The sequence below is a fragment of the Condylura cristata genome, unplaced genomic scaffold (assembly GCF_000260355.1).
Source record: "Condylura cristata isolate star-nosed mole 26May11 unplaced genomic scaffold, ConCri1.0 scaffold00007, whole genome shotgun sequence".
NCBI lineage: Eukaryota > Metazoa > Chordata > Mammalia > Eulipotyphla > Talpidae > Condylura > Condylura cristata.
In genome coordinates, this window is record NW_004567108.1 from 2,028,804 (window position 1) to 2,055,523 (window position 26,720).

The window sequence follows — 26,720 nt, forward strand, 5'->3', positions numbered from 1 at the left end:
GCCTGCTGGCTGTGTCGGCCTCTGGGGAGAGGCGCACAGCAAGGGTCATGGCGCTGGGCCCTGGGCGCAGAGCGCAGAGCGCAGAGCGTGCCAAGAGCTGCGTCCGGGAGCCGGACGTCTGCGAGAGGAACAGCGAGTCCTCGGGGGTCAGAGCAGGGGGCCCCTGTTCGCCCCGCAGCTGCCATTGTCAGAGGGTATTGGCTTCGGCTCTCGAAACCTCTAGGCTTCGTGTTACTTCGCGTCAAGACACTAAATGATACACACGACTAAGAAACATTCCTATTCGGGCCAACGTGGCTTCTGAGGCTGCAACGGGACATCACCTCAGACGTGGCTAAGGCCAGCCACGGGGCACGCAGGTCTGGACCGGGCGCAGGGAGTGTCCGGGCTCAAGGACGGGTCACTTCCTTGGGCGCCGGGGCTGGTGACTTTGGCCAAGACAAGGGTGCGCAGCAGTGGGTACTACCGCGGGGCTCCCGCTCTGCTGAGCCCCAGCTCGCTGCTGCTGCGGCTCACAGCTGCTCTGTCCCAGCACGTCTCCAAGCTGACGACGGGCGCGCCCTTGGGAGACCGTCACATGCTCCTCAAACTCAAAGTCTGTAGTCGCTAAGGACAAGAGGGAGGTGGCATTCATCAGCCCCTTTGCCTCAAAGGAACCAGCCGAGCCAAGGGCGCTCACACCTCCCTGGGGCCAGGCCGCTGCTCCTCTCTGCTCCCCCTCCCCACCTGCCCAGAGCACGCCTTCCATAAAGCCAAAGCACCTGTCCGTGCAGGCGTCCAGGAGCTGCCCCAAACTCAGGCCCCAATTAGAAGTCAAATTAGCAGCCATGTTCCCCGCCAGCCGGGCGCCAGCCGGACACGGCAGCAGCGGCCGCGGTGCAGGGACACAGCACCCAGGGTGCCGACTGCCAGAGTGCTGGGGGCTCCTCACGAGCTCCGCCCCAGGGACGCCTAGCGGGCTTGCGAGTGGCCTCCGGCAGGCTGACAGCGCATGCGCATGGGGTGGGGGGGCGCTGGGGAGCATCCGAGCAGGTGAGCAAGCCTGAGGCCGAGTTCCCCAGCCCAGGAACGGTTTCCCTGAAAAGGAGAATCTGCCTGAAAACAAAAGGGGGGCGGCAGAGGGAGCCGGCGGGGCGCCCCGTCTACGCCCGGGGCTCCTCCAAACGCAGCATGGAGAAAACTAGTTAAGTGGGTTGCGCAGAGTACCCCCACTTTGTTACCTACGGAAATGTCCGCAGGGCGAATAGATCTGTCTGTGGGCAGAACGCCGGGCGGGGCGGGTGGAGCCGAGACGGGCAGCTCCAGCGGGGGCCCCGCTTTCCTCCGCTGTCTGGCAGAAGATGCAAACCCGCCCGCACCGGGGGTCAGAGCCGCTGCCCTTGCCCGGGGAGCGGGGCAGCGTCAGCCCCGCCCCGTGACGCAGCGCAGACCAGGGCCACATGGTGACCCTGACCGGGCAGCGCCCCGGCAGGGCGGTGAGTCCCCCCCCCCCCGTTCCCCTCCACGCTCCCCAAGGTGTGCGTGGGCGCTGGGGAGGGATGTGCCGCAGAGCAGACCACGCTGGGCTCTGAGGGTGGCAAGAAGGGAGCCCCGCGCCTGCAGGAGGGGCAGCGCTGTGCGTGCGCACCGGGGCGCGGGGTTGTGCGTTCGTAGCAGTTAGCTGCCTCGGCTAATACTCTGAGACTGTAAGATCGTAATTGCTCGGCCGTATAAAATGTGCATAAGCAACACTAAACCCCCCAGCAAGTTATGGGAAAAGGAAAGGAAATGTGATTGAATAAATGAGTAGATAAAACAGTTCTTGACTGGGGGTTTGCTCAAAGGGAGGGATGTAGAGGGCGAAGTCACTGCACTGGCTTAAGGTGGCAACCCCAGGTCAGTGGACGTGAGACCATGACATGACTGTACGGGGAGAGTCAACAAAGACCCAGTGGGTGAAAAATTCCCAACACAAAGCATCGGGCAAGGAGGCACACTCACCTGGCAAGGGACACCTGCCGAGACCCTGCTGTGCACAAAGCCCCTCAGAGGTCAGCGACTTTCCCCTAAGGGGTCAGACGGGAAGAGCTTAGACTCTGTGGCCGGGGCAGTCTCTAGTGTAACTGGCCCACCCTGCGGGCGCGCCAGGGGCAGCAGGTGCAGACCGCGGCTCCGGGGACCCCCACAGGCTGGCCAGGCCCACGCACCAGGCACGGCCGCCCCGAGGAAAGGAGCTGTGGCCTGCACACCTCAGTGTGTGGCGCTGGGAAGGCCCTTGTAAAGGTGACCTCTTGGATGCCTTCTAGGTCTGCGTCACCACGAGGTTAAACCTGGAGAGCAAAAACGCAGCATGACTCCTGAGGACGCTGGGGGCTAAAGTCCAGCTGAAATACAGAACTTGGTGTTGACACTGAGTCGGTGTGGGCTGGACAGTTATCTGTTCAGTTACTCTAAATCTGAATAGTTACTCTCAATTATTAATTCATGCATCGTTCTTAAATCCTATAGAAGACTCTCAACAGAGAGTAGTTAGAGCACATTGTTATGGCCCATTAGAGAGGGTGTTGGCATTACAGATTGACTCAATTCATTTTTAAATTTAATTTCATATTAATAAACGGAAGCAATTTAAACTCAAGACTCCCAGAAGCTTCTGAGGAAACCGTCACTAAAGAGTCACATGTGTGTTTGGTTAAATATAGGAGAAAAACCTAGACGGAACGTTCCCCAGCACAGCAGAAATCCCAGAGTCAACCAGAGTCCAGCACTGTTACGGTCACACCGGAAAAGGGGTTCCCAAAGGCGGGAGGGGGCAGTGGCGGCCCAGCCTGCGTTCTCCAGCTGGACGCCGTTGCCTGCAAAGCCAGGAGAGGCAGTGTCCTGCTGTCCACCCGCTAGGGGCCACAGCCACCCCCCACGGTGACACCAGTGAGTCCTCGCTCCAGAAGCGCTGGTGCAGAAACTGAGCGGGCTGAAGCTCAACTCCCAGATTAAGTATACAGGAAACAAAGCCCACATCTACTGACTTTTGGAAGGATTCCCCCTGCCGACACTGACCGGGTCATCAGAGACGTGTTCAGCCTGGACACCGCAGCCAGGCAGAAGCTGTGCTTATTCCCGCAGCTGTGAGAGAGAACAGGCTGAGATCCCTCCCCTCGGCAACAGCACAAGGTCCAAGAGGGTCTGGAGTTATTTCCCAAGAAGGGCAGAAAGACACGGCGGGCAGTAAGCTGCGGAGCCTGTTTGCAGGACACTCTGGCCACGTCCATCTGGGCTGAGGGTGGGCGGCCCCACAGCAAAGTGCTGCCTGTTAGCCTGAAGCCAGTGCATTTTTCTCTCTCTCCGAAAGCTTTGTTCTGGTGAAATAACTGCTGTGATCAAAGCAGGAGGAAAAGTGATGCGAGAGCCATCTTTAGGGTGATGGTTGCCAAATGGTAACTGTAAATGAAATATCCCTTCGGTGTTCAGTATTCGGAATTTTAACCGTAAGGGAGAATGCGCCTTGGTTTTGTGCTCAGCCATTTATTTTCAATGTTAGTATTTACTCGTGGATTCTCGGGCTTACGCAATGTATTCGAATGCAATACTACTGCTTTTTACGCTGACCACCAAGTTGACTCAGATTTCTTCAGCAAGTTCACTTCAGCTGGACTCTAGATCTTATTCACATATTCTCCTTATTCCTTTAATATTTTCTTAATTTCTAAAACAACAAGATCTTCCAAGCTGAACAGGAACCTTTCCTTCTCCAGCCCCAGAAACAGCTGCTTCTCTAAGAAGCTTGTCTCCTTCACGTGGGGAATTATATTTGGAAAGAAGCCACGTACTGGGTGTTCACTCTGCTAAGAGGACAAAGCCTCTCGAACCTTCCAGCCCAGAGAGCGAGCAGCTAGGAGCAGGGATTACCATGTACCAGCACATGCCTGCAGACACCCCAGTATGTACACACAGCCCAGTATAGACAAACCCCGGTATGTACACACACTCCAGTATATACACACCCCAGTATATACACACCCCAGTATACACATCCACCCAGTATATACACACACCAGCATGTACACACTCTGGTTTATACACATCCCAGTATATACGCACACTCCAGTATAGACACCCACCTCAGTATATACACACTCCAGTATAGACACACTCCAGTATGGACAAAACCCCAGTTTACATACACACCCCAGTATATACACACACCCTGGATACACACACCCCAGTATATATATATACACCCCAGTATATATACACACACCCCAGTATATACACACACCGCCTTTATAACACATACTATAGCACATCATCTATACCATGAAAATCAAAACGGGCATCAGATAAGGCCCCTCTCCTCCAGGGAGAGAGAACACTTTCTATAAAAGATGATTGAAAGCCAGACTTGGAACACACATTTGAGCTAAATGGCTGATCATTCTGATCTCTTCTCAATACATCCATGCTTTAGCCACCCATCAAATCATTTAAAGATTTCCGTGATACAGTAAATGGTGGTGATGAGACAGTTCACCGCTCATGAAGAAGCCATTAGGATAACAACGGATTCTTTATTGTCATCCATCTTTAAGAAACAAAACAATTAGCATCTGACTGTACCAGGTATGAGTGCCCATGGTCAGCAATTAGTGTGCCCATCCTCTGGGGAGATTTATTAACTTGGCAATGGCAGTGCAGGGCGGGGGGTTCTGTGACATTGCCCAGAGCAGAAACCCCACAGTGCCAGGGACTGGGGCTCGACCTCCAGTCCAGCCTCCGAAGTCCTTGCTTTTTACCCACATGAGCTTGGCTTGTGGGCTGTCTCTGCCCAGTACGAGACAGACTGACTATCAAGCCCCAGCTTTCACCACCTCCCAGACGTTTCCACACACCAGTGTTATAAAGCTCCCCTCCAGGCATCGGGGCTCTGATACAGAGGCTGGTAAACATTTTGCAAACGACACAAGTCAAGGATGCTGGTTCACTCAACAGTGAGCTCCAGACAGGGAGGCAGGGGCTGGCGCCTGGGCCTCTCCAGCTCCCGCCTCTTGCGCTTTTCTAAAAGACAGGTTGCGCGCGGGTGACCGAAGCGGGTTCCGGACCAGGTCTGCCACTGAGGCAAATGCTACATCAAGCACAAAGATGGCGGCCGTTCTCCAGCCGCAGAAGCAGAAGCAAGGGGGTTGAGATGCAGCAGCCCTTATTTGCTACAGGTGGGTTTTAGCCCGATTCATATCTCTTCAATTATAAAAGATAAAGAAAAGCCAAAGCTCTTTCCCAAGGGGAATCTTTTGCAAGCGTGATTCATTTGAGTGCATCAAACGAATCCACAATGTCTCTAACCCCAGAAGGTGCATACAGGCACGAGGCAATGCCCTGGGCGCACCGTGACGCTGGTGGAGGACTGTGCCCGCGAGGGAGGAGGGGCCGCCACAGCGCCAAACAACGGCTTGGGAATTGAACCTGGCCGGGACTCGCATCAAACGGAGCAGCCGCGGGGCCCGCTCCACCCACCACGAGGCGCAGCGCCCACCTGGACGGACACCCCTCCAGGAGCCTGTCTTCCGTCCCGCCCACGGGGAGCTGACTGGGACGGGACAGGAAAGCTTGAGAAAATGAATTGCACGTACCTGGATCAGAGACAAGTCCTCCAGCTGCAGCCTGAAGAGGTAGTTTCTACAAAACACAAAAAGAGAAGTTTTACTTTTAATAGATGCGGAAGTCTACACTCACAGAGATGATAACAGTAGGAGAAAATGCTGATGTTTGGCTCCCAGTGGGCCCTCCTGCCAGGAACGTATGTAGCCCAGTTTTCCATGGACCTCATAGTTCCAAGAGGCACTCAGCAGATCAACAGACACGTGCCTGAGACTGTGAGAACTTTAGGCATGGGGTGCTCGGGTGTATGTGAGGGTGAGAGAGCAGGAGAGTGAGACCAAAGGACATCTAAATCGATGGTTCCCTTGATCTCCTTGGAAAAGACACTGGGATGCAGGCATGAGGTTCTGGACCTGTTATTAAATGGTACTTCACAGGTCTGTTGCTTACATTCACTGGGGGCATGCACCTGTGAATAATTCAGCATGTGCAGGCTCTGAATCCCTGATGGCTGAGTGCAATGATGGTCTGCAGTGCTAGATGCATCTGTGTATGGTATGTGGAAAGCTTGAATTTGTCCTTCTGTCAAGGCTTATGGTCATCCCTGGCGTCCATGTGTGAAGGATGAAGTCAGAGACCAGGGAAGTATCAGTTACCAACGAGTGGGAAGGACCATTAAGTATATGACAGATCAGCAGTGCAGGGCAAACACACAACACAGATGTGGGTATGGTAGGTTTGCACTCGAAACTGTAGCTTTTAGAGACTATGAATTTTCCTCACATGTGATGCTTTGGCCTCTAACTCCAGTCACATAACACCACCTCACCTTCCTGCAGATGAGAAGCTGGTGTGTTAGGGGCAGCACCCCAGGGCTGGATAGAGGGACTGTCCAGAGGATCACCCAGATGCAAACAATGGCACAGAGTGGAGAGTAGACCCTAAGACCTCAGGAGCATGGGGCGGGGTCTCTGGGAAGGTGGGGGTGTAGTATCAATGCACTGACCCAAGGTTATTTTTTTTTAATTTTTTTAAAGATTTATTTATTTGTACATACAGAACTGGAGTACAGGCCAGAGGCGCAGGGGCGGTGAGAGGCTTCACCAGAGACAGAGCGGGGAGCAGAACAGGCAGATCTATGAAGTACACTGCTGAGGGGAACAGCAGGCGTGACCCAAGGTTATTTTTATGGAACTAAGAGAATAACAGCATTCTCCCAGTCCTAGCAAAAAAACAAAAGCAGATCACTTTTACTATCTAGAAAGGTGGGTAGATGACAGGAGGGCACAAAGTCTTGGTACAAGGGACAAGTGATGCCAGCTCAGACCCAGCGTGTAGCCTGGACAAGACCAAGAGGCATCCGCGGTGTCTCGGAAGAACAGAGCCATGGTTTCCTGCAGTGCTGACTGGCACCCACGTGTGCGTGTGCCCGGCTGGAGGAAGAATGTGCACTGAGTTCACTTCTAGGGTGTTCTCAGGGTTCCTCACAATTGCCTCACATGGGGCACAGCCATCCTGCCCTCAGTGAGAATTGACCAATCCTACAGTCTCCTGCCACACTCTCCACCCCTCCATTTGCCTCTGAGATAATGAGAGAAGCTTTGCCCTGCACATGCCAGCTGCACCACGTGGGAACACGTGCCCTCCCCGCTCCACGCAGCCGGAGCCCTCTCTGCGGCACAGGCGACGGCTGCCTTTGCAGATGACAAAGGACGGTGCCCAGCAGAGGCAGGTCTCCTGCAGGAGGGCCTCCCTGTGTCTGTGTGTGTGTGGGGGGGGGGGAGGCTGCCAACCCGACAGCACTGGAGCCTGCTGAACATTTGGGGATCCCCAAGCTCTCCCCTGGTGAGAAACAGGCACCAGAAACCAGCAGGGCTGCGGTGAGAAGCTAGAAGTTCACACACAGATAAACCCTTCAGAGAAGAACCAGAAGGCGAACCTAAGAAGGCCATTCTGGAACCCACTCACCCAGCACTCTGGACTTCAGCCTCCAGAACCATCAACAACTTGTTGTCAACAAGACCCCGGTGGGTAGCGCTGGGTTATAGCAGCCTGAGCAGACTAAGAGAGTTAGAACCTGATTTACAGTAACAAATGTGCCACATCTCTCCAAGCAAATCTAGCTCTGCTGAATATTTGCTTCCCTTCTCAGATACCCCCTGCCTACCTGCAGGCGTTTCCAGTGGATTCCAGCCCTCCTCCTCCCCCAGACAACTGAGTCAGTGAGTCAGTAGTGCCATTGCACCAGTTCTTCGTTAATAATTTAATATATAGAGGAATAGGGGAATGGAAGGAACAGAGAGGAGGGCTGTGCTAACTAGGACAAAATATGAGATATAATATCATATCAGATATAATATCATATGAGATATAATATCACCACCTCCACCACCACCACCACCACCATCATCACTATCTTCACCATCATCATCATCACCACCATCACTACCAACACCATCACCACTATCATCACCATCATCATCACCACCACCATCATCATCACCATCACCATCATCATTACCACCACCATCATCACCACCATCATCCCTATCACCATCATCACCACCATCATCACCACCACCATCATCACCACCACCATCATCCCTATCACCATCATCACCACCATCATCACCATCACATCATCACCACCACCATCATCCCTATCACCAGCATCATCACCATCATCATCACCACCATCATCTCCATCACCTCCATCATCACCACCAACACATCCCGATTACAATCATCATCACCACCACCACCAGCACCAGCACCAGCACCACCATCACCACTGTGCTCACTGGCCTACAACAGAGAAAATCCAAAAAAGATTTAAACTCTTCCTTTGACTGTCTTTTCTTGGCTACAAAATATAAATAGATGATTCTTTTAACTCATCCTTGAATTTTTGATCTAAAAGAAAAATTACAGAATCCAAGAATTATAGAGCTGAGAGGTATCACTAGAATATACCCCTCACTTTATTAATGAGTTCTCTCCCCAAAATGAAGGGGTGTGATGTGATCTATCTGAGATCATTAGGAGCCAGAGAGTCCTGGGATGAAGAACAAGCCCACCCTTGGTGCCTGTGTCTCACTGGGCTGCCTGGCGTCACTGGTGGCCTTCAAAGTCGCAGGCGACTTCACCAGCTCCAAGCACACCCACAGGCCCATGGGCAGACACATAGACACACAGTGAGCGGTCTTCGGTAAAATTACTTCTCGTCTTCATTCACAAGTACTTTTCACAAATCATTTGGAGACAAGTCAAGTCTTAGAGCCACTAATGATAAGCTCTTGAGTCTCGGTAATCGACTTGCTTCTGGGACCAGGGTCTGACTGTGACATATGTCTCCCCATTACGAGAACATCATAATCCTACTGGGGGGGATGACTAAATGGTGCCTTTTTTCTCGCTTTTATTTTCCCTGAATTCATCCCGAAACTGCCGCCCAGCCTTATCTTACAAGTGGCCAAGTTTCTTCATTTAATAAATGAGCACTAAACTACAATCTGCCAGTTTATTTAAGTAACACAAATCCATAAGTGATTGTGTCCTTTGAGCCACACGGCACGACCCAGCAGAGCTCTGGGGCCCTCGGGGGAAGACTTGTCATCACGGCCGATTTCAACAAATGCTGACGAATGCTATGCAAGTCATGCTATTTTTTGCAGCCGAGAGCCATATCTCAAAATCAGGTTCAATGAAAACGCATACAGGAAATAAAACAATTCTTACTAGAAAAATGTATTCAAGTGGTACTTCTATATCATCCTCCTTTATCATAGTCCATTTGTTAAACTGACTTGAAGTTTTGAGAGTGGCGTTATCAGAAGTCTCTGTCATCTTACATAGCCTCATTATTTGTTTAAGGTCTATTTTTGGGTAGGTTGATTGGTTACATTTCTGTTGCTGTTGTTTGCCTGATTTTGTAGACAAGTAGCTGACAGGTGCTTTCAAACTTCTGTTTGATGCAAGCTGGTCTACACGAAACCAGGCAGTCCATTTACTGCCTTGCTGGGTCTCCCCAGCTTAGAAAGATGGAATATTACACATTTCAGAACTCACTTTATCTGTTACGATTTTCAGCCGTGACGGTCGAGACAAGACATTGCTGGGACCTGAGAGCCAGGAAGGCAAGAACGTGGCTCTGCAGCTTGCGAGCCGCTCGGTGAGAGCCGGGTTGTGCACTTTCCAAACCAGCACGGCCAGCGAGGGCCCCGAACCGCCCAGGACAGCCGGATCCTTCACAGCTCAGGCCAATGACCTGCGAAGCTAGAGGTTATAAAAAAGAACCTTCAGGCCCTCCCTGGTGGCACAGCGGGCTAAAGCACAGCACTGAGAATCTAAAGCCGCTTCCGCATGAGTTCGATTCCCGCTGTGGTCCTGGAGGTGACCACATGGCGTGGCAGACCTCTCCTGACCCGCCCGCTGCTCCCCTCAGCAGTGTACTTCGTAGATCTGCCTGTTCTGCTCCCCACTCTGTCTCTGGTGAATCCTCTCACCATCTGCATCTCTGGCCTGTACCCCAGTTCTGTATAAAAATAAATAAATCTTTAAAAAAAAAAAAAGAACCTTCAAAAGGCAATAAAAATGCCTCTTCCCGGATGTTGGCCACTGGCACACCCAAGTCAGCTCTATGGCCTCTGCAGGGAGCTGCTCCCAGGGCACCAGGGGAGGCCGCCCCTGCATCTGGCAACGGAGAGAGCAGGGCCGGAGGCCAGCCTGCTGGTTCCGGGGGAAAGTTCCCCCCCTCCCGTCCCGAAGGAGCGCTGCTCCTGCCCCGGCCAGCGGGGGGTGCTAAACAAATGCCCTGTGCAGGTCAGTCCCTCCATTAGGGCCCGTCTTGAGCAGCACAAAGCATTCAGGGGTCCTCATTAATTTTCATGACACCCCTAGGTGTAAACGGGGAGCGGCCAGGGCCATTGCCATTCTGCAGCAGGGGGGCGGGAAGCCGAGGCCGGCTGGATTCCACAGAGGAGCGGCTCACGGCGGACGGCGGCGGGAGCTGCCCTCCTGCTTACCCGCTCGCCACAGGCACAAGGCACGCCAGCCGGCACCCAGGCTGCAAAGCTTCCCCTAGTTTTGGCTGTCGTGAATGAGAGGATGCGCTCCGCTCCCCTTGGGATGGCCGACTTCATTCATTCCTTCATCTATGCATTCTCCCACTGACCTACTGGTGACACTGGCCGCAGCATGGTGTGTGATCTGCAGGTACAGCACACATCCTTCAGCGGGCTGTAGCTGCAACACGCCCACCACCAAGGGCCTACGTTTTCTCCAGAATGCCGGGGGACCAAATTGGCACTGCGGTCAGAGCCCCACTGCATTGCTTTTCGGAGGCAGACACGGGAGCACGCAGGCTCCAGAGACGATCTGGCCTCATTAGCCTGCAGGCTGCCAACCCCCGGGACGCCCAGTTCTCTGCCCCGCGGACCCCTGAGCGTGTCCTCTCCCCTCCCCCGAGCGTGTCTCCTGCGGACAGCAGGGCCCTTCCCCGTGTCTCGCACAGACCCAGCGACCTGAGCGGCAGGTGCCTGGGCACCAGCTCACCTCCTCTGGCGGAGCAGCCTGGGTCTTGGTGGACAAAGCTCACTGGCGTCCTCACGTGAAAGCAGTAACCGCAGGCGGCATTAAAGGAAGCGGGAGGCCACCGCGAGCATATTAACTAAACGTCTGCTTTTATCTGGAGACACGGTAAAACGTAACTGTGACCTCCATTAATTATGAAAGACACAGGTGTTTTAAAATGACATTCTCTTAGAATAACTCAATTGGTCTCTGATGAATACGGCTATAAAAATCAAAGAAAAAATTCCAAGTTCTGCTGGAACATGCAGGGTAGAGGCTGGCTTAGAAGTGAGGAGCAGAGACTGAGTAATTAAGGCAGACATGCATTTTGTATGAGAGAAAGCCGAGCCAGCAAGTAGGTCTGTCAAATCTGCTCTCAGCGAGAGTGACAGAAACTCAGGTTTTGGTGTCTAGCAAAAGCTTGGACCTTGGTGGCTGACGAAGCAGTCCCAAGACACAGCACACACTGTGTCTGTGTGTGCTGTAAGCTGCCACCACTTGAGGACATCTGAGCCGACATCACCTGAGAAGTATCTCGCCTGTACCTGTGCCAGCCTCATCTGCACAGACTTCTCTTGACTGCACAGCTCTGTGCTAATTGTTGTCGATATCCAGCTGGCACGGAGTTAATATAGTGACAACCTACCTGGCGCAGGAATGTCAATGGCATTGGTAGAATTGGAGATTAAAATATAAGACTGTGACTTTGAAGCTAAAGGAGAAGTCGTAACTCTCCTTTAGAGTATTCCCATGGAAAATATTTTAAGTATCTAAAGGCAGATATTTAATGTAGCAATCATATCAATAATTTTAGAGACTATGATGATTTGTTTATATCATGTTACAAAGCTCATACTGTTGGCCAACCTATCTGTAATGGCGTTTCTGAGACTTTTCATCATGCTGGCACTAAACAAATTACAGGAGTCTTTATTTCCTCTGTAATTATAAGCACTATAAAGTATCTTTCATGTACTTTTTCCACAAATTTGGGGGCATTTGATGAAATTTTGACATAACCAGACTCTACTAAATACATAACGCTATGTTTAACTGGCTGGATTGCTTTTAAGTCAGGTGATGAATGCTAAGTTTTTTTTTTTTTAAAGATTTATTTATTTATTCATACAGAACTGGGGTACAGGCCAGAGATGCGGAGGGTGAGCGGATTTACCAGAGACAGAGTGGGGAGCAGAACAGGCAGATCACCGAAGTACACTGCTGAGGGGAGCAGCGGGCGGGTCAGGAGAGGTCTGCCGCGCCCTGTGGATCTCCTCCGGGGGCAGGCGGGGATGGAACTCATGCGGAAGCGGCTTTAGATTCTCAGTGCTGTGCTTTAACCCGCTGCGCCACCAGGGAGGGCCGAATGCTAAGTTTTTTTAAATACATTTTTTAATAATGTAATAGTTTGTTTTTACATCATTTTGTGGCTTTTCCCATTTCAGTTGCAATCCCCGTGGGCTTCCCATCACAAAATCATCCGTGTGCATCACCATAGTCCAGTGCACTCTCCCCCACCCCCATTTTTGATCCCATTCCCCAGGCCACTCCCATAAGCGTCTCTGGTATATAACTGTTCACTATTATTACTATTATTAAATACATTTTTAAGGCCTGTGCGGAGCGCATGGTGCTACGGGCAGCCCCCCATCTGAGAGTCCCCATCACTCTCAAAATCACCCTCAAAATGTACATTCGGCTATGAAAAATCTTGAATGATTCTGTATTTATTGTAATCTACGTGTAACCTACATGTTGAGTAATCCATCTCCCAGAATCCTATTGGCTTATTTCATTCCCTAGTCCCAAAAGCTGATTTCAAATCCATTGAAGTGTTGGTTTTAGAAATAAGTCTCAAAGAATACCTCAGCACTAAGACCCAACCATTTTAATAGCATCTTGAACATTAAAATATGAAGATTAAGAGGCATAGGTAGTGAGTGGTCTCTTGTTATTTAGCAAGCAGAATTAAAGCAAAGATGGATTTTGGAGGCTTGCAATAATTAAGACCAATACTATTAGAAATTTCAAAGATATAAAATCAGAAAAACCTCCCCCAACAAGCATATTAGGGCACAAAGCTATTAATCAATGTCACCAATAATTAAAAAAAAAATTTGCTTCGTTACCTGCAAAGCTATAAGTGCTTTGAGGATTCCAAATGATTACTTATTGCTCTAAGTTTAACTCAAACAACTTCTGCTTTTGCAGGTCCACTGGGTATTGGATCTGCTCCTTTCCATTTTTCCATTAATAGAGAACCTTTTTCATTTGAAAAGCAAACCTGCGTTCTCATACTCCTTTAATCTGCGCTCGCCTGTCACCATTCACTCCTCAAAATATCTCCATCTCCAACTGTTTCTCTGAGTTATCAGCGTGAGTGGAACCCAGGTCGGGGTCCACTATCTGCAGACAGTGGGATTTACAGCTCACTCCCCAAAGGCAATGGCGGACTGCCACGCCGACTGTCCCTCGGGCTCCGGGCTCTCACCCCAGATATGCCTGACCTCTGCCCTCACTCACCCACTGTCTGGCGCTCTGAGCTGCCTCTCACCTCCACCTCCAGTACCCTGGCCCATGCTGGGCTCTCTACTGCACTGACCATGCCCGCCCCCCGCTGGCCCTCCCTGCAGCCCCGGCCCAGGCCATTCTGAGCACAGCAGCGTGGAAGCATCTTCCTGAACACACCTGAGCCCATAAACATGCAGATGCAGGAAACCCCTGGGCTCCTGACACCCGCGACGGGGTTCTCGGGCTTGCTGGCAGCAGATGGGCAGGCGCTTGACCGACCACGGGTCTTCCAGAGGGTCTAACTCAGGGGACCTGAGAAAGGCGTGGATGAGGCGCCCCTACAGGCTTTCCAAGCAGCGCCCACCGGGTGCCTGGATTCACAGTGGAGGGGCTCATACTGGCGTCCCCTGGAAATGAGCCACTGCCAACTCCAGCTCACCCACCGCTGCGGCTCCTCTCCTCACCAGCACCAGCCCGGTCAGGCTGCGCTCCCCTGAGCCGCACGGGGTCTCTCTGCGAAGTCTCGCACAGTCGAATGCAGATAATATGCAAGCATGGGGCTGTGTTCCAATAAAACTTTATTTATAAAACAGAAGACAAGCTCAGGCCTTCACCTGCCAGCCTCACACTGGGCCTGAAGAAATATTCTCCATCCTTGCTTCCCTGATGCCTAAGATACCTCATGGCAGAAAGGGGACTCCCTAAGTATCTGATGAATGAGAGTCGTGAGAGCACAGCCGTGCAAACAGACAGTTCCGAGACCCCCGTGGGGGCGGGGTTGAGGCACCAAAGTCTGAGCACGCACCCTCTACCAATAAAGAGGTGGCTTAGCCTTCAACAGGAGCCAGGCAGCTAACTGCAGGCCTGGGGACAGAGAGGGCGTCCGTGTTTCTAACTAAGTAAGGAGCCGGCTACCAGCGTATCTGTCCTCGGTTGATGAGGCAGGAAAGTGCAGGCATGGACTACCCTTGTTTTACGACAGCGAAAGGAGCACAGAGGTTGGAAGTGTCTCAAAAGAGCACCTGCAGCCCACCTGTCCGCTAGGCGCACACTCCTGAACCACCTTTCTGCGCACCAGAAAGGTGTGGGGAGTGGTGGGTAGGAGAGACTCAATGCTGAAGGACGGTCCCTGTTGGGCCTTACTAGAGCTAATAGAGAAAAGAGATAGCAAAGAGAGGGGTTTCCCTGAGGCCAGGCTAGCTCGTAGAGAGGCCTCCTGGAGGAAGGGACAGAATGGGGAGAAGGGGCAGTAAGCAAAGACACTTGTAACATGCTGCTGGGAGCCTGCACCCACGCGAGAAGGAAAGGGAAGGGGAGAGAGAGTAGCTAGACCCTGAAGTTCAGAGGTTCGGGGGGGCACCACGGTCACAGCACGGAGAGAGCCACCTCTTCTCGCCGCACGCTCTTCTCCTTAGTCCTGATCAACCTCGACGCAGCCTAAAGAGCATCGCGACTATGTCTCTGAGCTCGCCGGGCGCTGCTCTCCTGGGTTCCGCCCAGCATCAGGTCCCTTTAATTGCCTAAACTAGACTAAAATACACGCTTGGGAGCAAAAGGAGCGGTGGCTGCAAAGCAGAATGGCTGTTCTCACAGTAACCTCCCCTAGGCACTTAGCTACAGGTGGCTTCCAACAGATCGATTCTAAGGTAAAACTTTAAAATGAAAGTGGGAATTATAACCGCCGGGAGAGGAGGAATGGCGTGGGTCAATTCTAAAGAACAGCTTTCAAGCAGATGCAAAGCCCAGCTTCCTTTGTTTGGAGCCAGGGCGATTCGTCTGGAGAGGCCGAGCTCGCTCTGAGTCAAGTCCGCTACTGCTCGGCGACTGTCAAATACGGAGCGCAAACCCACCCCAGCGTCTTCAGAGCAGCTCATCGCTCCTTTTCAGTTTTGTCGAGTCAAACCCTGGACAAAGCAGTGGTTCGAACGGTAGGCTGGAGCGACTCCAGCCCAGCGTGCTGCGCTGGGAAGACCAGCCCCGCCTCGGAAGCTCAGGGCTTGCTTTCTGCCTCCAGCACCCAACCTGCCTGTGCATCTGCACTGCTGGCCGTGCGACGGCGTGCGGGGAGACGGCTCCCCACCCGGGGACACCTCCGCAGACCGGCAGTGAGTCAATGGTGCAGGTGGCGGCCCGGGGCTCACACGGGGGCAGATGGCAAGGAGACCCCAGCAGCTTCCTCCTGATGTTCTTCATGTTGCCATGTTGTGATGTAATTTTGGTAGAACTAAAATTAGTGGCCTTCCTGGTGGTGCAGAGGTCAGTCAGGGCGTTTGCAGCCACTGCTGCATGCGCTCCATCCCTGTGCAGGGAGCTGACCCCAGGGCGCGGCAGACCTCTCCTGACCCGCCCGCGGCCCCCCTCAGCAGTGGACTCCATCAATCTGCCTGTTCTGCTCCCCGCTCTGTCTCTGGCGCATCCTCTCACCATCACACCTCTGGACGACACCCAGATCTTGTATGAATAAATAAAAATAAATCTTTTTTTAAAAAAGAACTAAAATTAAAAAGCGTCAAGGGCATAGTATATGTCGGCGGCGGCGTCTGCTGCTACCAAGCTCCCTGCTGTGAAGCTTGTGCTGCGGTCACTGCTTTCACAGCGATGGCTCCAGCCCCCGGGGCAGAGGTGGGCGCCCGGACTCACGGGTGCCATGCACAGGCCTAAGGTGCATGTCTGAGGTTCCAGACTATCACTGGCTGCAAGGCCACGCCCTTCATGCAGATGTTTGTATCCCACTGAAGCTTTTTAGGGGAGAATATGCTAACCGGAATCAGGTTACCTGAAGAAAAGAGGGGACAGGCAAAGACACAGCAGGAGCACTACAAGACACCCACAGCTTTGGGCTGGCACGACTTTCCCCCATCACTACTGGGTGACTTTATGACGCTGCATAAAAATACAACGAAGTCCTGAGCACGGTGAGGTCAAATGTTGTGCTGTGTGCGATCTCACTTGGCTGCCACTGGAGTGAAATTTGAATTCAGCGCAGAATACATCTCAGGGTGAGTCCCCGGAAGCGCTTGTCATCCTCACCGGGAACCGGGAGCACCGCAGACGGGCCGACCCACTTGGAGAATAAAAGCGTAATCATGCTCACATCTGCTCTCGCGACTCTGTCTGCGTGGGGCGTCTGCCTGTCTCCACTTTGGGCTCTGTCATTACGACCGTCGCTTTCACCATCAGCTACACAAACGCTCCCGACCGTAACATCCTCTTTCGTGTTGGAATTCTTCCTTTCTGATATCCTGTAAACGGCCTTCGGTAGGTTTTGTGGCAAAGATATGTGCGGGGCATTCAGAAAATGCCATTCCGAGAGGACAGACAGAAATCAGACAATGCAAGGGAATGACAGAAAAGGTGAACTCGGACTATTTCTGAAGTAGCTGGCTCTTCCTACTGTACTTCCCACAAGCTCTCAAATGAAAATGCCCGAGTCTCACCGTTGAAAACAAAAACACTATTAATTTTTAAAGAGGCTGGGGCGAAATGGGATGTGAATGTCAACGAGTCTGAAATAATGTGAAAGATAATGTGCGTCCTGGAATGGTAAATTTAGGGACCTTCCAGCAGTTTGGTGGATTCCGACGCAGGTGCCTCTGGCGTGCATAACCCACAATCGCCTAGAAGGAGGCTTATCTTAGACGGCACAATAAGCCCCTTTCTGTGAAGAGGCAAAGAATCTGTAGCTGAACTCCATTTGACAACATCAAGCATCAGGCATGAAGCGAAACCCCCGGTAAGTGCCTCTCCAGGGCCGGCTGAGCTATGAGCAAACGCAAAGTCCATCACTGCTTTCCCTGCTGCGCACAGATCTAAACCACTACGGGTTTCAGAACTAAACACCTGCTTCCACACTCCTTTTGCAAGTTCAAGCCTCCCAAACAGGAACCCAGCGGGTAGGTTGATTTTAAAATTTCATAACCCGCTCACCTCCCTCTTGACATATCTGGCCTATAGCCGAGTTTGCCCGCAAATTCTTCTTCTCGCTGGCGATGTCTGTCGGTCAGAAAGGACCCCAGAAGAGCACCCACTTCTCAGGCGTCCTGGTGCCAGTGTCTGTGACCGTCCCTTTCCCTGTGATTTCCTTCCATCCTCACCACAACCCAGAGGGAGAGGAATCACTGATGGATCATAAAAGGGAAAAGCTGAGTCTGGAACAGGCTGGCACGCAGGTCCAGCCCTGGTCGCTCTTTCACTCTCAGATCGGTGCCACCTCAGCACGCTCTGTCCTGGCATGGGAGACTCAGCCGGGGCTGCCGGGTGGCCTCACAACTCAGTCTTCGTGGGCATCCTGGGTGGTCACCTGCTGCTCCTGGTGATCCTAAAGGCTCTGATGGCCACGCCATGGTGCCTGCAAGCTGGATGTGGTGTCTGAGCCAGCTCCTCCTGGCTGGGGTGGGCGGGACGCCAGAGACACACGCAAGAGCCACCAGGGATTTTAGATGGAGACGCCCAGGGACAGTGTCCCCGGGACACAATTCCCAGCGCTGTGTCCAGCGTATATCAACAGGGACATGTCTTCCAAGTCCCTCTGAGCCTGGGCCAGGGCCCAGCGGACCAGGGCCGGCTGAGCACCCGTGTGTGTGAGGGTGCAGCTACGCTTGTCAGCGTCACCCGGGCGCCTGCTGCCCCCGCGGGATCTCTGCAGGCCACCGCACAGTGTCACAAATCTGCCCGCACTGTGAGCACCCCGCCCTGTCGCTCCTGTCTCTCCCCCGGCTGCCCGGAGCCCACGCTACAGACGGCCGTTCTCACATGGAAAGTCATTGCTCAGAGATGGATGCAGAGAGCCATCTGATCCCGTACGCGCCCCCAGGTTGGTGCCTGGAACGCGGGGACCACGGGTAATTTCTGTGGGAGGGAGGGGAGCAGAGTCACTCCAGCCCTGCGGCCTGTCGGCAGACTGGAAGACCCACGTGAACATAGAACGGCTTCCTCGGGCTCCCAACTGACTGCTACGTGACCCAATCGAGGTCCCGAGGAAGGTACCGACGGGCCTGGGGAGGCACAGCACGGCCTCGGGACTGTACAGTTTCACGGAAAAACTAAGCGCGGGCCCCGTGTCACACGGGCCGCTGTGTGCACACCGCCTGACTCCATCTGGGCCCATCTTAACAGGCGTGCACCTCTGGGCCACACGTTTCTCCACCTTCTGCCTCAGTTCCTGTCTTACAGTGGACAACAGGCAGCCTTCCAGAGGACCGGGTGGACACAGTGGCTGAACTCACACGGGAACAGCTGCTGGCCGGTGGGAGGGGCCCTCGAGCAGCCGTTGGGAGAGCAGCCGTCACCCTCCGACCAGCCGTCACCTGACGACACGCACCGTTCTCAGGCACGGCAGAGACACACGTGTAAGCGCACAGATGCAGAAGAAAGTCTGAACACATCTGCAGTGGCAAAACATTAGATCTCTCACCTTGCTCCTACAATAAGCTCTTTCTGTCCTGGGTCAAATGTTAACTGCGAGAAATCCACAGCGTCCTTCGCTCTGAACTCCCGCAACCAGGGGCCAATTTCTAAACAGGAAACATAAATAAAGAAGAAGATAACAATGAATGACGTCTCTGAGACGACATCAGTGCACAGCAGGTAGCAAACATCACATTCAGAGAGGGCTGGAGGCGCCCGTGCAGTCTCGAGGGGGGCTGGAGGTGTTCGCGGGATGTATGAAGCTGGCGGCCGCCACACTGATCCAGAGCGGGCAAAGCCCTGCTGGGCCGTGAAGCGCAAGCCCAGAGCGCACTTCCTCCGGGCTCTGGCTGTGCAGGGAGACACCACGCCACTCCGCCAGCACAGCAGCACGCGGGACAGGCCGAGCCTCCGCAACTTGTCTGGAAAGTGCTGGAGGCTTGGGAGAATAATCCCCAAGGCCTCGTAGGGGGGAGGACGAATTCAGGGGCGGCGTGTGGCTTCTTCCGGCATGGATGGTCCCTTTCCCAGGTCTGTGGGCTTCTGGTTGCCTGGAGGTTGATGACTGACGAGGGACAGTCGGCCACTCGGGGGCTGTCCCCCAAGGACTGTGTCCCACGCCGCTCGCCCCTGCCTGAGATCCCTCACAATTAACCATGCTATCGGATGGTCTTTTTTCCTTGCATTTAATGTTTTTTTTATTTAGCATGTTCTTGAATGCAACAGTACACTATGAAAGCAGGCACCATACGTTACTGATTTGGGAAAAAAGAATGTAGCACAGAAATAAGCTTTCCCGACACGGGCAGACCTGGGGCAGATGGTGGGGTATGCCCACAGCCCAAGGTGACCCCTGTACAGACCTGTTCGATGTGAATGAGATTGATTGACGTGAGTGGGACTGTTTTCCAGGACTAGCTAAGACATCATCAGTGTGGCATTTCTTTGCAACCAGTTATGGGGGCAGAGAGGTCGTGAGCTGAAAGTGTCACTGTGCTAAAGGAACGCAGGTTTGAGCTCTGTAGATGTCTGTATTTGGTTTCTGCAGTTTTAACATGCATGCTATCTTGATTTCTTTATCATTTAGTAGGCAAGCCAATTAAAATATAGCGAAGTGTGTGCGAAGCTTTGGAGTGATAAAAAGTTATCGGTGACTGTCCTTCCGTATCTTCTTAAAGCCCAGTGTACGTTCAGGTGTTTGCAGAGCTGTGAGAAGCACCAAGGCATTGGAAAGACGGAGGAGCAGGGCTTGGTCAGCGGAAATTCGGGATCAGAGGTTGGAGCCATCCAGCAGGGCGCGCGGCCACGGCGCCCCCTGTGGCCCAGCGAGGTATTGCGCCTCTCCACTCCCCTCCTCGGCTGGTTTCTGGGTTCTTGGGGGGCTGAACTGCAGCCTCGCCTGCCTTCTGCATCCTGCACCCGGGGTCTGAAGCCGGGACACAGAGGGGAGGTGCAATGGGGAACGAAAAACATGTCAGTGAAAGTAAGAATGCGCAAGTGAATTCAAGAGTAGGCCAATGAATAAGGAAAATACGAAAACAGAAGAGCCAAAGGAAAACCAGTGGGAGCTCAAGAAACGACCCCGATTGAAACCGGAAGGTGGGTGCCAGCAGCAGCTGTGAAAAATCACTTACAGGTTGAAAAGTTTGGGCTAGGCCCTCCCTGGTGGCGCAGCGGGTTAAAGCACAGCACTGAGAAGCTAAAGCCGCTTCCGCAGGAGTTCGATTCCCGCCAGCCCCGGAGGAGACCACATGGCGCGGCAGACCTCTCCTGACCCGCCCGCTGCTCCCCTCAGCAGTGAAATTCGTCGATCTGCCTCTTCTGTTCTCCACTCTGTCTCTGGTGAAGCCTCTCACCGCCCCTGAGCCTCTGGCCTGTACCCCAGTTCTGTATGCACAAATAAATCTTTAAAAAAAAAAAAGTTTGGCCTAACCTCATTTCTGACTGAAAGGCTTTGAAAACTGCAAGCAAACACTTGACACATTAAAGCAACTATCTCAGGGACACGAATGTGTCGTTGACAGACAGGAGAGAATAGCGTGGAGGCAAGGATTTCAGCTTCAAAAGCGCAGAAACCTAGAAATGAGGTCGCAGCTACGAAAATGGACCAGGAAAGCGTGTGGGGGACCCCGCTGACCTCAAAACTAAACAGAGATGAGGTCAAAGGGGACGAGCTGAGGGAGAAGAGAGTTTCAAGGTGAGGACGGCGAGGGAAGCCGGGATGGCTTCAGAGAAGGTCCCGGCCAGGAACAGCGCCCTGGGGGTGCCCCGAGACCCCCCGCGGCAAGGGGGCCGGGATCACGCCTCCCTCTCACGTGCAGGCGCCAGGAAGAGAAGCCAGACCACGAGCGACACAGCCACCCGCGAGGACGAGGACGGGTCAGAGACGCGAGGCGACGCCGGCCAGGAACGCCCAGCCGCGCGGCGGGGGTGCGGCCCGGGCAGCCGCGGGGGACGCGATGGCGCCCCAAAACGCGAGTCAATAAAAACGGAAGTTCCATGTGACCCAGCAAGACACGTGCGGTGTGTCACCGAGAACATGAAACCCCGACAGGAAGAGGCTGCCCCGCGGGGTCACAGGAGCTGCCCCCCAACAGCGCCAGGGCGAGGAGGGACGGCGGCGCGCGCACCCCCGGGATACGGCTAGGCCCCTCGAAATGACTGACGGCTCCGTGTCTTTGGGGACACCGTGGGTGGCCTCGAGGCGAAGCACCAAGAGAAACAAGTCACAGAGCCACCGAGGGGCGCGCTCGCTGGTGGGGTCCAAATACCCGCAAAGCACAGCACAAATAACCCACAGTCTGGGGACCTCCCGGTTCCGGCGGGGGCGGGAGGAAAGGGGGGACAAAGGCTGCAGGTCGGGCGAGTGCTCTGGTGAGGGGCATCGCCCCCCAAGTCACACAGGGATGGAAAGTTTAGAAAAATTCTGACACCCCACAAGGAGCTGTTTCCATTCACAGCTCAGGGAAGGGAGACCCCGGCCTGGGGGGTGGGGCTGGCTCCTGGGCGCTGTCCAGTCTCCCACTGACACCCCACACACACTGCACACCTCCAGACACAGGGGGTGGAGGGGCCAGAGTGATGGAAATCAGCCAATGGTCCCCTGAACTTGCCTTTGCTTCTCGCTGAGTTATTGAAAGCGAGTGACCAGTAGGCACCTAGGTAGGCACCCCAACTCCAGACGTGGTCCCCAGAACTCCAGGGCGTCTCCGGACAGAGCAGCAGGAGGGTTTGGAGCACTGGAGAGAGGCAAAACGCCATGGCTTTGTTCGTTTCCCTGCCGAATTTCCCCAGAGCCCCCTGTGACACTGTATACTGTAGAGTGGACCCAGATCAGCTCTGGGGGACTGGCGTGTTCTCTGCTTTTTTGATATTTCTGGGCACTCCAGCTTTGCTGTCCCTGGCTTCTCTCACACAGGGATCCCTCTTTCTCCCTCTCTCCCTCTCCCCCCACCCCCCACCCCCACACCTAGTAAAACTATCCATCATCACAATAACTGGTCTCAATAGTCACATGAAGAAATATTCGATGCTGCTTTGAAGGGAATCAGAAACTGACCGGTGGTGAAGTCAGATGGGCCAGGAGAGAGCAGGCTCAAGGGAGGAGGGAGTCTAACTTGGACCAGGCGGGAGCAAGAAGCTCGCTGGGCTCCGCAGAAGGCCAGGGCGCTCAGGAGAGCTGGGCAGGTGGGCACTCGTGATGACCGCGGACACGGTGGTCAGTCCCGCTGACCTGTAACTTCGAGGCATGCGGGCGCCCCCTGAACAGTAGTCTTGCCCCCCTCCCCCACCCCGACCCCTCTCTTCTGACAGCACTGAATGAGCCACGTGATGGCTGGACCTAAGCCTGGTGCCAGTGACCTCTGCTTGGAAGTTCAGGCATAACATGAAACCTGTGAACTGGAATGGAACAGGCTGTGGATAATGTTGAGCGCAGGCCTGGAGCCATCCCGGCTAACCCATCCCGTATTTATTGCAGAAATACGGCCTCGGGCCATGAATTTGTATTGTGAAATTAGCTGCAATGGTTCCTATCTGCTTCTCTTACTACCACATACACGCCCTCATGGTTGTGTTGTGAAAGGTCTAGCAAAGGTGGATGATTCCATTTTAAAAACAAGCAAGCGTCAAGGAGGAATTGTTTTTATGTGCTTGCGTCAGTAATAACAGGTCCAAAAATTGCATTCAAGTTAGTCAGTTTCCCTCCCTGTGCACAAAAAAAAGAAGGAGTAAGAGTTACTATTTTGGAAAAAAGCAAACACTAAAAATCACCAAAGTCATGATGGTTGGAAGCCAAGAAAAACTTTGCAGCATGATAGGGAGAATCCCAGGATAACCCACTGTGGAGGACTGACCCTAAGCAGCAGTCCGAGGCGCCCGTTGGCGGGCAGTGGGTGAGGACCAGTGGGGCTGGCGCTGACCACGGACACGTCCCGGGCACAGGAAGGCTGCCTGGCTCGCCTGGGGTAGTCTCCGCTCCTCCCAGCCTCAGTCCACGAAGGGGGACTGAAAGCGGGATTGCGCACCTACTTGGGGGACTGAGTCAGATGGACCCAGGGTCAGGGTGTCAGGTAAAGATTACTGAAAATCACAGGAGCAGAAGTCGATATACAGAGTGAAAAATGCTCATCGTGGCTACGTCTAATGCATATAATGTAAAATGCATAATGTATTGTAGACGGTGTAATGACAATGTCGGTCACGTGGTTAATGGTGGAGCAGCTAACAAAAATACCTGGCTTTTAACCTCCCTCTCGCCACACCCCACCCCAAAGTTATTTTTGCTGTGATTCTGCCAGTTGTTGCTTCTTGCACCTTTGCTTTCCCAAATTATTGAAGTGGGCTTCTTCTGTTGCGCACCTACGGCGTGACCAGACACAGTGCGAGGTGTCAAGGTTTGTGGAGAGACATGACAAGGTTCCCGTATTCGAGGAGCCAACATCTATGTAAATAAAGTGGCGCATGATAGTTTCAGAAAGGGGAAACTCAACTACAAAAGTAGCAAACATGAAGAACAAGTGCCCCGTGCTTCTCCCACCTGCGGACAGGTGCGGAGAGCAAGTCTCACGCGGTCAGCGGTGACTAAGATCCAACATGAAGTTTGCAAGCCGCTGTTTTCAGACACTACGCTCTCTCGCAAAACGCAGTCCGTGGAAAATGTAGTGCTGTGTGCCACGCAGCTGGTCAAAGCATGAGCGAGAGAAAGCAACAATCTCCTCTCGCTGAGGTGAGCATCTTCCCAGAGCACCCACTCTAACTGTAAACTGCCCCTCCGCTCCAACCAGGGGCCAGAGAACGGCAAAGCCCACACAGGAGCCACCTCTCCGGGCAGCGACTATCTTGGTCTGTCAGTTCAGCGCTGACGGTTCTTCGTTGTCCTCAGCTTACAGCGCTTAGGTTAGTAATAAGGACAGTCTCCCAGTCGGCCGAGAAGGACAGAAGAAGCGACCGCCATTTTCCCTAGTTAGCTTTGATGATCCAAGGGTCCTGAGTGTCAGTAGGGGTAAGAAAAGTCAACAACCACTTGCTGACATACTCTACTAGAGAGAACATTCTGGAAGGAGAAACGGGCTGATGCACCCCACGTGGAGTGGCTGGATTTCGACGCAGGGAGGTCCTGAGTCCAGTTCAGCTCTGACAGGGGACGGGGAAGTGCAGGAGCCGGGACCCCACTCACTGCAGCAGGGCCCTGGACAGAGAGAGGCGGGGGAGGGCCCCCCCCCAGAGACTCCATGCTGACCTCCACAACTCCTGAGGCGTCGCCCGTGAAGACACCCATTACTCTTTAAAGTTGGCACAGGCTTGCATGGCTGGACCTCATTTTCAGCTCCAGTGCATTACATAAACCATTCCAGCAATGCAATCTGAGCTAAAAATATGCTTGAGAACAAAGGGGTGGAATTTCAAAAAGCCTGGGAAGGAGAGTGTGGCGGTTTGAGCTGGCCCCCTCACTGTCTCTTGGATGCACCCACTTTCCTGCTCTCCCGCCCTCGTCCACGCCTCCAGCACTGACCCCCAGCCCCTTCCAGCAAGGGCGCAGATGCCTTAAAAGGAGACACCCAGGCCTTGAGCTGCCTGGGCCCTGTCCGAAATGCTTTCGTGATTAGAGTGGGTTCCAGTGCCGAGCTTTACTTGTTTGTCTCATGGTAGGCAAAACACTTCCTGGGAGGAAATCGGTGAATTTGCAAACATTTATGTTGGGGGAAATCTATCAGAAGAACAAATGGCTCGTAGCTGATTTTGACTGGCTGGATTGTCAGGGCTGACTCGTTCCAGGACGCTTGTTAGATGCTCCCTCAGGTTAACGATTTCTTACTTCACCGAATGTTCTCGGTCCTGTGTTGCTGAGCTCTGATCTTTGCAGGAAAAAACCTTGGAATTCTGGGCAGTTAAACATCCTGTACAAGGCAACATCGTGATAAATGGCTCAGTTCTGGATTTAAACTCAGGAAAAATAATATTTCCATAAATACAAAATAAAAATCGACTTGACAAAGAATCTCAGCAGCTCAATATCCTCTCCAACTGGGGACGTATCAGCTCGGGTACACTCATCAGAAACAGTCACCGCCCCTGGCAGAGATGGCGGAGGTGGGGGCGGGGTGTGTGGCCACGTTAGACGGGACAGGAGTGTTCCAGGGCAGGCGGCCCACTGTGCAGGGTGCAGCCAGAGAAGGGAAAACCCAGAGTAAAGCAGAAGGAAACCAGGGTGCCCCACAGGAACCCCAAGGTAATCCCAACATTTCTCCACGACAGGTCCTGGCCACAGAAGCACACGCAGAAATAGGTACACACTTTCCTTCAGCTTTCTAGAAAGTTTGAAAAAGTGTTGTTTCTCCCAGTGCCCAGACTTTGATCCTTTCACCACTCTCCGCCCGGGACATGGTGGAATCAGAGCACAGCAGCTCCCAACCTCGGAGGTTCCACGGAGGTTGGCTCCGTGGTGGTGCCCACTGGACACAGTCGGTAGAAACTGGCTGTACTTTTCAAACTCCGTCCTGGGGTATCTATTTTCCACTCAAGGGCCGAGTTCCACGCATCATATAAAATACCTGACTCCTCATTACAGGCAAGCTTTCTGTTAGCGGGTCGTGCCCCAGTGTGGCCAGCGGGCGTGTTCTGAGCACGGGAAGGTTGGTCCCACCCCGCCGTGGCATTTGGTCGGTAAGGTGGGTTGAAGGCATTTGGACTCCAAATATTTTCAACTTACAACTGGTCCATTGAACATAATGCCATCGTCTGTCAAGGAAGAAGGGCAGCCACCTCCCCCCACCACACTGCACAGCTTATAAAGCTAAGGATAAAGAAGCTACGTGGCTTCCCAAAGACACACACCGGGGTGACTGGTGGGAAATCCCAAGCCATCTCTTTAATCAGGAAAACCATAGAGCGGTCTCTGCTGATCTTACCTGAGCACACAGAACTTTCTAATTAAATTAGCTTAAAGGTCCAAAATGCGATCTCCAGATTTATAAATATATATTCCACATGTAAATCTGTGTTACAGGTGTATGTGTATATGTGTCTACTCACCCATGAATACAGAGGTACATAAATATGCATATGCATGTTACATGTCGACACACACTGTATATATGCCAATATGCACATTCTTATATGTGTGTGTCTGCTTGAGTGTATATGATGAGGTATGTGTAAAC

At 53.1% G+C, this 26,720-nt stretch overlaps 1 protein-coding gene across 1 annotated transcript in view; it reads right to left on the reverse strand.

Moving 5' to 3' along the window:
• SEMA5A (sema domain, seven thrombospondin repeats (type 1 and type 1-like), transmembrane domain (TM) and short cytoplasmic domain, (semaphorin) 5A) overlaps positions 1-26,720 on the reverse strand; it is a 230,863-nt gene that overhangs the window by 126,414 nt on the left and 77,729 nt on the right. The window contains exons 3-4 of the mRNA XM_012721743.1: positions 19,067-19,166; positions 5,604-5,649 (exon numbers count right to left, since the gene is read on the reverse strand). Of these exons, the coding sequence (XP_012577197.1) occupies positions 5,604-5,649; positions 19,067-19,166 (146 nt within the window). The remainder of the gene's footprint in view (positions 1-5,603; positions 5,650-19,066; positions 19,167-26,720) is intronic.